This window comes from Eptesicus fuscus, chromosome 11 (genome assembly GCF_027574615.1).
Source record: "Eptesicus fuscus isolate TK198812 chromosome 11, DD_ASM_mEF_20220401, whole genome shotgun sequence".
Lineage (NCBI taxonomy): Eukaryota > Metazoa > Chordata > Mammalia > Chiroptera > Vespertilionidae > Eptesicus > Eptesicus fuscus.
Genome location: NC_072483.1, coordinates 62,496,468 through 62,506,675, shown reverse-complemented (window position 1 = coordinate 62,506,675; position 10,208 = coordinate 62,496,468). Strand labels below are relative to the sequence as shown.

The following is a 10,208-nucleotide window of genomic DNA, read 5'->3' as shown; positions in this document are numbered from 1 at the left end:
TGGATGTCAATTCCTCCCTGTGATACCAACAACAATCAAGTCTTAACTACAACAAGGCTGTGCACACAGTCCACAAAGGGGTGCACCAAGAGTGTCCACCTCAGGTAACTGGGGAGGCTGAGCCACTGGGCCATATAGGACACCTAGCACACAAAGCTACTCTACCAACTCAGGGAAGCAGCGAAAATGCAGAGACAAAGAAACATATCACAAATGAAAGAAATGGAGGAAAGCAAATAACTGGATATAGAGTTCAAAACCATGGTTATAAGGGTTTTCAAGAATTTCCTAGAAAAGGCCGATAAATTTAGCGAGACCCTCGAGGATATGAAAAAGGACCAACTAGAAATTAAACATACACTGACTGAAATAAAAAATATTATACAGAGGCCTAACAGCAGACTAGAGGAACGCAAGAATCAAGTCAAAGATTTTAAATACAAAGAAGCAAAAAACACTCAACCAGAAAAGCAAAAAGGAAAAAGAATCCAAAAATTTGAAGATCGTGTAAGGAGCCTCTGGGACAACCTCAAGCATACCAACATCCAAATTATGGGGGTGCCAGAAGAAGAGAGAGAGCAAGATACTGAAAACCTATTTGAAGAAATAATGACCGAAAACGTCCCCTACCTGGTGAAAGAAATAGACTTACAAGTCCAGGAAGCGCACAGAACCCCAAACAAAAGGAATCCAAAGAGGACCACACCAAGACACATCATAATTAAAATGCCAAGAGCAAAAGACAGAGAATATTAAAAGCAGCAAGAGAAAAACAGTTAATTACCTACAAGGGAGCACCCATACGATTGTCAGCTGATTTCTCAACAGAAACTATGCAGGCCAGATGGGAGTGGCAAGAAATATTCAAAGTGATGAATAGCAAGAACCTACAACCAAGAATACTCTACCCAGCAAAGCTATCATTCAGAATTGAAGGTCAGATAAAGAGCTTCACAGATAAGAAAAAGCTAAAGGAGTTCATCACCACCAAACCAGTATTAATATGCAATGCTGAAAGGTATTCTTTAAGAAGAGGAAGAAGAAGAAAAAGGTAAAGATAAAAATTATGAACAACAAATACATGTCTATCAAGTGAATCTAAAATCAAGTGAATAAAAAATCTGATGAACAGAATAAACTGGTGAATATAATAGAATCAAGGGCATAGAAAGGGAGTGGACTGACAATTCTCTGGGGGAAAGGGATGTGGGGGTGCAGGAAGAGACTGGACAAAAATTGTACACCTATGTATGAGGACAGTGCGGGGGAGGTAAGGGCAGAGGGTGGGGTGGGAACTGGGTGGAGTGGAGCTATGGGGGGAAAAGAGGAACAATTGTAATAATCTGAACAACAAAGATTAAATTAAAAACACACACAAAAAAACAAACGAATATATGGTGATAGAAGATAGAATGCACTTTGGGGGTACTGACGTGATGGGGAGGGGTAGTGTTTACATAGGTGTATGTATCTATTATAATAAAAGCATAATATGCTAATTAGACTGGACAGCCGAACAACCTTCTGGATGTCCTTCCAGACAGATGACCTTGCAGACAAAGCCGGGGCTGTGAGGGCCCAGGCAAGCCACTGCAGCTGCGAGGGCTGAGCCCTTTGCATGAATTTCGTGCATCGGGCCTCTAGTATCTGTATAAAAGTTTATCAAGTTGTAAACATAAGATTTGTATACTTCACAGTACGTTAGTTCTCACAAAAACTGAAAACAATAAAACCAAAAGCAAGAGATTTTAATGTAAATATAAGTTTTAAGAAATTAAAGTAATGTGAGTGGATCAGGAGCTAACTGATCAGAACTGAGACCGGAGTGATGATGAGAAGGGAGCCAACTGAGGGGCTGCTTTCTGGGAGAGGGGAGGCAGGATCAAGCTTGAGCAGGTGGGGGAGGGGTCAGGGCCAAAGCAAGCCCTTAGGTTGACTTTTTGCGCTAAGAGCAGTGGGAAACCAGGACAGGTGTGAGGTAGGAGGGTGATGGCAGTATTTTCTGAGCTATTAGAGGGGGCAAGGGTAGTAAGATTAAAAAGAATGCTTTTGGTGACCTTTAATTGTGTGGCTAGGATGTCAAAGGTGGGGGCTGCTCCCTGGTGAGCAGGGCTGGGAAGGCAGGGCAGCGAAGGCGTGTGTCAGACATGTTAAGTTAGAGATGCTTATTAGACACCCGTGATGCTATCGGCAAGGCAGTGGGCCATGGGGCCAGACTTGGCCCCAACGCATTATGAGCATTTAGGTGGCATTTCAAGTCCAGGCACCTGGGAGAGCAGAGAGCAAGACAAGGACATTTAATGACATGGGCTTTTCTGGAAGGAGATGAGCGCAGACAGAGGGTTTGGATTGAAACTGCCTAAAAGTGCTGTGCTTCCTTAACAAGCCCGCTCCCAGCCGGGCATCCAGAGCCCGAAAGTGAGCAGAGCCTGCTGCTCAGTGCCGACAGCCCAGGGCGAGTCTCCTCGCCCGGCCCCGGGCACTGGACATAGATTCCTGGACCCAAATACAACCCACTGAAACAGAGTTCCCAAGACGTCTGCATTTTCCAGTTCCCTGGGAGAGTCTTTGCACATGGAGGGGTGTGTGTGTGTGTGTGTGTGTGTGTGTGTGAGAGAGAGAGAGAGAGAGAGAGAGAGAGAGAGAGAGAGAGAAAGGGTGCAATTTCCTCTTTCCCCTCTGAGGGTGGGGCTGCTCCAGAATTCAGGAAAGCAGTCTGTTCTGTTAGCTCTGCTGTGTGTGTGTGTGTGTGTGTGTGTGTGTGTGTGTGTGTGTGTGTGTGTGTTGGCATGCATGGGGGGCGGGCACGGTGTCCCAGGAGGACAGAGTTTGCATTGATGAAAACCCTTCCCAGCCCTTTGATACCTCTTTCCCGCCGCCCTGGAGTTAACCAGCTCAGTCCTCGGTGCATCCCGCTCGCTGGCCACACTCACTCGGCCCAGGATGGCATTCTGTCTGACCCTGCGCATGGCGCTACTGCTCCTCTTCGGGGTCCTAGCCCCTGCGGTGCTCACAGGTAAGGGTGCTCCCTGGCTCTGCTGCCAGAAGCCTCCAGGGCCAAGAATCACCTTGGGCCAGGTTCCCCAGTGCCCAGGGGGCAGACGTCCTGCACAGCAGATGGGGCAGCCTCTGGGGCGATTCAGCGGAGGCTCCTACGAGACAGATGGCCGCAGTTGGGAACTGGCAGCCACAGGACGATGGCCCTGAAGCAGGGCCAGGAACGCTGAGCTGCTTGGGGGACAAGGGGATTGCTCCTGTACCTAAAATCTGAAGGCTCCCAGGTCTAGGAGTGAGGAGGGGGCACCAGGCCCAGGGCAAGTGGCTGAGAAGCCAGACCCCCCGGGCCTCTCTCTGGACAGAAGACCCGGACGCTGCCGTTTACCTTTCAAACCCTGCGTGCCTCTCCCTGCTGGTTTTCTGAGACGTCTTTCAAGAGCGAAGCCCCAGGTGCTAGTCCTGCCTGTATCAGGAAATAGTTCGGGGGGAGTGCATGGCCGGAGACTCCTCAGAAAACCCTGAGGACGTGGGACTTAGGCTCTGCACGGAGGCCAAAATGTCTGGGTCTGGTGTCCAGAGAGGAGAGTCACGACAGGCTTGGGCGGCAGGCTCTCAGACCTCAGCCCCAGCTGGGCATGGCTGTGGGGCCCCGAGCTGGGCTGGCCCAGGCTGGCTTCAAAGCCTGAAAGGAAAGGCACATCTGGATTCCGGGGGTCTTTCTCCTGGAGGAAAGTGATCTCTGCTGGCCACGACGTAGCCGGAGAACAGTGTGTCCGAGCCCCGGGTGAGGATCCTGGGGCCGGAGACCCTCTGGGGGAAAGTCCATGGGTCTGTGGGGAGGCAACTGGAGAGCAGGTGAGTAAGCAGGGCCCTGGGGAGAGCCGCCTGTGGGACGGCCCCATTCTCAGGCACACACGGGGGAGTCCCGGGGGATGGCGAGGAGCCTCAGACGCCCTGGGAAGAAGCTAGCAGCCTGGCTTCGCTTCCGGCCCCTCCTGGCTCTTCCTCAGCCTCGGTCCCTCCTCATCTGTACAGGGCGACAGCCACGGTGCCTCTGCCTCCCTCACGGGATAGCAGGCCTGCCACGGTCAGACACCAGCTTTCAGGATGGCCAGGCACGGGGGGATGCTTAGTTCCTGTCACTGACCGCATACAGACGTCCCCAGCCCCTCCACTGGGTGCAGGGTGGTCTCGGGGCGGAAGCACCCCTTCGCACCTCACTCCCTTTTGGTGGGAGAGGTGCCCAGGAATTGGGGAAGTGACCTAAAGTGCCAAGTGGCGTCTTCCATGGTCTGGATCTTCTTGCAGACTCTATACCCCACCCCAGTGAAATGCTTCTCCCACTGGTGGGTCCGGGGCCGCCTGGGCCGCTCTTGCCCAGTTTCCTGCACTCCATGTAGCCAATTCTCCCGGCCCAGGCTGCCGGCCAGAAGCACGGGGTCACACTGTGCGTCCACGGCCTGGGTGGGTGGGCTTCGTCCTCCACCACAGGAATGCTTGAGGGGACAGCCTCATGTTGAGCGTCACCGGGATCTCACGTGGCCTCACCTCCTTGCACATGTCCTACCAAGAGGGACAGGCCAACTCCTCTCGGGGTTCTGGCTGGCTGTCCTTCTTCCTGCCATTCTGGGAGGTGTGTACCAGGCCTAGCAGCCCACTGCCCGCTGCTCGGTGGGTGGGGGGTCCTGGAAGGAGCGGCCTGCTGCCCTCCCCACTGGTCGCCTGTGGCCACAGCTACTGGGGCAAGGGGAGCAGGCCAGGTTGAGCGGGCGGGAGGCCAGGGCAGGGATGAAAAGGCCCTTCATGGCCGTACAAAGGCCGTCTGTGAGCACGGGCGCCTGGCCTCGGGGCCCTGTGGTCAGAGTGAGCACTAAACAAACTTATTTACCGAAAAGGCAGGGCGACTGGGGCGGTGGGGCCGGGGGAGAGCCCACAGTGCCCAGGCCTGTGTCACGAGGCCCCAGGCCTCCTGGTTTCCTTGGTCAGAGCACGAAGTCGGCAGAACCTTGTTTACTCTGGTCCTTGCAGTTTGGGCCTTCACATCACTGTGGCTGACGCACAGCTCTCCTCACAGGCCCATGGCTTCCCTCTCTGTGCCTGTGCCATGCAGGTCCCTGCCTGGCATTCCTTCACCCCTGCTCAGACGGGGCCGTTGCTGGCACACTCCTGATGACGGCTGGGGGGTGCTGGGTGGGAGTGTGGGTTATTGCCTTTAAACCTTGTTTTCCCCTAATATGACAGCAAACTGAGAAAATACAGAGGCGTGTAGATGAGGATAAGAAAGTGAGCTGGCCCTTCCCTGGCAGCTGCACCTCCTTTGCTGGGGGCTGGGGGCTGAGTGCAGGCTGCCCCTGGGGCATCCGCCTGGGTGGGCAGGGAGCTGGCTAGCCCCTGGGGCTCCGCTGCTTTGGCACAGATGAGCCCTGGAGCAGCTGTGGGGGTCTCCTGAGAATCCGCTGCAGCAGGCAGAGCACACGGGGCAGCCTGGCCTGTGTCCGGCCATGTAGCTCATGCCAGAGGGAGGCATCCCGATGATGAGGATGGCAGCATAGTTACTAACTGTGTGGCTGTGAGAGGCATGATCCAGCCCCGATTCTCAGGTCGGGAAAGCGAAGCGGATGGTGAAGTCAGTCTGCCCGGTCCCTGGGTGAGAGCACGAAGGAGCAGCATTTGGAAGCCCCTAGGCTTAGCTCCTGGAGCCTCAGGGACTGGCTGGTCTTGGAGGAGAGGCTGGAGGAGAGTACATTTAGCAGGGACGAGGCAGCCTGGGCCAGTGTGTCCGACAGGGAGGAGCCAGGCCTCTGGGGAGCAGCAGAGTAAGGCTGGTCACTGGGGAGAGAAAGGGAGAGGTTCTGGGTGCACAGCCCAGCCGCCCTGCTCAGGGGCCCACTCTCCCCAGAGATGGCTCCTAGGCTCTGGCAAAGGGCAGGGGTGGCTAGCTCCAGGGAGTAAGCCCCTGCTCTCCCAAGGGCCATAGGGCCTGTCACTCCTCCTCCTGAGCTCAGAGTTGATTCCCCTGATGCCACCCAGGTTGGCTGGGCCAGGTACCCAGGAGCCCTGTGGTGGCATCCCTGGCCAGGTGCCCAGCAGTCAGAGGTGAGCTTCGGCCAGCAGTGGTGGGACAGGGCGGTGCCTGCCTGCCGCCCTGTCTTGGGTATGTGGGGAGCTAGTGGGAGCCAGTGGTTTCTCCATTTATCTGGGGAGACAGACATTTTTCAAGCCCTAGACCTCAGGGTCTGCCAAGCAGTGGGCACTCCCAGGCCTTTTCTCCCCTGGAGCCTGGGGTCAAGCATGTCTGGAGCCTGGAGCCACCTGGGGCCTGGGACCTTCCCTGGCAGCTTCAAGGCTATAGGCCCCTGACCTTCCAGACAGGGACAAAGGAGGCCTGAGAGGGTCACTGTGTCCCCCTCACAGGGATAACGTCACAGTGGGTGGGGCCAGGGTGGCCCCAGACCCAGTGCTGTAGGTGAGCCTCGGGCCCCGCTTGTCGCCACACCCATGGGTGCTGGGCCTTTTGTCCCTGGAGGCCTCCCTGCCAGGGGCATTTTCTGAAAAGGGGCACCAGCTTGGGCAAGCCTTGGGGAGTGGGACAGTTGGTTCCTGCCTGCAATCCAAGTCCCTGAACTGAGCCAGCCCGGGCCTGGGAGAGGCTGCAGGGGCAGGGCTGGGGGGCCTTATACAATTTTATTGGGAAAAGATTTTAAGTTTACAGAAAAGTTGCAAGAATAATCCAATGACCAGTATATTCTGCACTTAGATTCACCAGTTTCCAACATTTTGCCATATTTGCTCTTCCTGTCTCTCTCTACCCACCTGCCTTTCTGTCTGGATGCCGAGCCATTTGAGAGTTAAGTTGCAGACATGCCCCTTTGCGCCTAAATATGCCCAAGAACAAGGGGATTCTCTCACATGCCCATATTGGGAAATGAACACACATGCAGTACTGTTATCTAAACCACAGCCTTACTCGGATTTCACCAATGGACCCGAACCGCCTTTTATAGCAGCCCCTCTGCCCCATCCAGAACATACACTGCATTTAGCTGTCACCTGTCCTTGGTCTCTAATCTGGAACAATTCCTCCATCTTCCTTTGCCTTTCATGACCTTGACATGTTTGAAAACCCAGTTGTGTTATCACTGACTCCGAATTTGGGCTCGGTTGATGTTTCCTTATGATTTGCCCCAGGCGGGCGCTGTTGGCAGGAAAGGCCCGGAACTATCCTTGCATCTTCCCAGAGCATCCCCGGGTCAGTCAGGATCAGGTATGGCGGGAGCCTGGAGCCTGCCTGCCAACCTGGCCTTGAACTTTCCTGGGTGGCTGGGGCCGCCTGTTCAGGAAGGATGGATGGGCCCAGGAATGGGGTGGTGCTGTGGGGCTCCTCGGGGCCAAGATCCTTGGGGTGGGGGGTGGGGGGCGGGTATTGGCATGAACTGCCTGGGGCCGAGCTAGGGTATAAGGCTGGGGTTATCACACCGACCTCTCAGCCTTGTCTCTTCAGTTCTTTGGGGCCCCTGGGTACCCGAAACCCTTGCTAACCCCCACCCATCTATACTAATAAAAGGGTAATGTGCTAATTAGTCTGGGAGACAGGACATCTTCCTACCATCTGACTTCCTTCCAGACAAAGCCACGGTGGTGGGGGCTGAGGCAGAGGCAGTTGGGGGCCATGAGGCCGGCAGGGGAGGGCAGTTGGGGGCCATCAGGCCAGAAGGGGAGCAGTTAGGCGATGATCAAGCCAGTAGGCGGGCAAGTGGTTAGGAGCCAACAGTCCCGGATTTCGAGAGGGATGTCCCACTGCCAGTTTAGCCCCCCCCCCCCGCTCCCCCCCGCCCCTGCCCCGTGTACGAATTTCATGCACTGGGCCTCTAGTGAGCAAAGAAAGGCTCCTGCAGAAAGGGCGGCCCAGACTCTGATGCGCTTATTGAGTCTCAGCTTGTATGGGGCAGGGAGACACCCACCCTTTCCTGGGGTTTCCCTTACAGACCACCGCCTGTTCTGTCTGCAGACAGTAATGTACTGGGCTTAGTTCCTTGGGGTAGAGAGGCCCCTTGGGCTTTGAGTCTCCAACACACATGGGCGTATGTGGGTGCTGGACCCCATGTCCTGTGGGCTGCATGGCTTTACCCAGGTGAGGGCCAAGGAGAAGCAGGGCTCTCAGTTGCCTCACCTGTGACATGGGAAGGCTAGAGTAGTGCTGAGCCCCAGGACCCCGAGTACAGCGCCACCTCCCCGTGGGGAGACATTCCTGGAGGCAGCCGGGGCCCCAGCGCCTGTCCTTGGCCTTGCAGCCGAGGGCCCGCAGGAGCCCGTGCCCACCCTGTGGAACGAGCCGGCCGACCTGCCCTCGGGAGAAGGCCCCGTGGAGAGCACCAGCTCCGCCCTGGAGCCCGCAGCCACCGGCGCCCCGGCCCCCACCGCCCCGCCCAGCCCCGAGGACAGCACTGCGCGGGAGCATCTGGACCCCGGCAGCGGTACGAGGCAGCCCCAGGCTGCGGAGGGGGGACGGGGGGTTGGGAAGAAGGGGAAGGCGGCGGGGAGCGAGAGGCCGGCGGGCCGGGCTGAACCTCCTTCTGTCCTGCAGGCTCGCTGGGGCCCGGCGCCATCGCGGCCATCGTCATCGCCGCCCTGCTGGCCACCTGCGTGGTGCTGGCGCTCGTGGTCGTCGCGCTGAGAAAGTTTTCCGCCTCCTGAAGCGAATAAAGGGGCCGCGATCCTGCCGGGCGCGCCCGTGTCTTCCGTGTGTCCGAGCGTGAGTGTGTGGCGGGCGGGGGCGGGCGGCAACTTGTGACGCGGGCGCCTGTGTGCACGCGGCCGGGCGCCCGCAGGAGCCGCGCGTGCAAGCGCGGGGCGCGGAGCGGGTGCGGCCGGCGCTCGGAGCAGAACACCCTCCCTGCCCGCCCCAACAAGTGGGAGGCCAGGCCGGGGGAGGGCGGGGGAGAGGGCGGCCATCGCGGGGACTCCTGTCTACCCCAGGGAGCTCCAGGAGCTGGGAGAGCCGAGAAGTGAGGCCCAGGCGCTGTCAGCCTGGCCTGGTCCCCCACCCACAGTCCCAGGCGGCCCCCAGGTCGGGCTTCACGGCGGCCTAGGGCCTCCAGGCGCCCCACCCCCACCCTGCCTCCTTCCCCCTCCTCCCCAGCGTGGCCCTGGCTCTCCGACCTTGCTCATGCTCTGTCTCCACGCTCCCCAGGAAGCCTAGCGTTTATAATTTGGGGAGAGGTTGTAAATAGTGGCAGACCCGCCCTGGGCGCAGCAGGGAAGCCAGAACTGTGACCTGCCCCGGTTCCCGCCCCCCAGGGGCCTTTGGGAGTGAGGAGAAGACCTGGGGGAGAGATTGCAAACACCCTGGGCCCTGGCCGGTCCCTAGCGTGGGTGCTGGTGGCAGGGAGCTGTTCCTCCTCCTCTTCCCACCGTTTTCTCTTCAAGTATTTGGCCTCTGGTTTCCCTGATCTCCTGGCCACACCTGTTCCTGGATACTCCAGATGAGCACACGTGGTCCCCACACACACTCTCCCCAAAACACTTCATGGGTTTCAAGTTTCTGCTTATAAGGACTGTTGTGAAACTGACCAGTTTTCATGAAACTGTTTAAATCACATAACCTCCAGTGGCCAAAGCCCTCCTTAGGGCAGGGGATCCAAGTCAGCATGCGGCTTCCCAGCTTCAAAAAGAGAGCTGGACAAGGGCCAGGACCACTGGAAGACTCCGCCACTCTTCATCCCCTCCCCTCTCCCCAGCAGCATGGGGCTCAGGAACGGCCCCTCTTACCCTTCCCTCAGGCAGGGGGCCTCAGGTGTGGCTCCTGGACCAGGGGTGCAGCACAGAGCGTCAGTCCCTCCCCAGTTGAACAAGTGTGTCGCAAGCGTGTGCGTCTTTCAGGATTCATGCAGTTCTCAAAGGATCTGAGGTCTCAAGAACGCCGAGTCATGCTGTGGCCCGTGGGAAGAAGCCACAAAGCCCCATTGGATCAAAGCCTCAGGCTTCTAATCAAGGGCCTCTTCTGGTGCAGAGGAAAGTGTGTCCTGGCAGAAAGAGCATGGTCCTAGGCGAGGGGCTGGGTGGAGTCAGATTCAGGCCAGGACAGAACCAGGGGTGATGGTGGGGTGACTGTGAGGGCCAGCGGGGCTGGTGGAGGAGCTGCAGCCTCTGGCTAACTGGCTACCACCTCCACAGGTGGGAAGAAGTGCCCAAGGCCACGGACTGGCCGGGTA

At 57.4% G+C, this 10,208-nt stretch overlaps 1 protein-coding gene across 1 annotated transcript; it reads left to right on the top strand.

Annotated features, from left to right (window-relative positions):
• Positions 1-2,885: 2,885 nt before the first annotated feature.
• SNORC (secondary ossification center associated regulator of chondrocyte maturation) lies at positions 2,886-8,736 on the top strand. Its single transcript, XM_008138411.3, has 3 exons — positions 2,886-3,016; positions 8,289-8,471; positions 8,582-8,736. Exons 1-3 carry the CDS (start codon positions 2,944-2,946, stop codon positions 8,689-8,691), a joined length of 366 nt encoding a protein of 121 aa, XP_008136633.2. The 5' UTR covers positions 2,886-2,943; the 3' UTR covers positions 8,692-8,736.
• Positions 8,737-10,208: the final 1,472 nt, after the last annotated feature.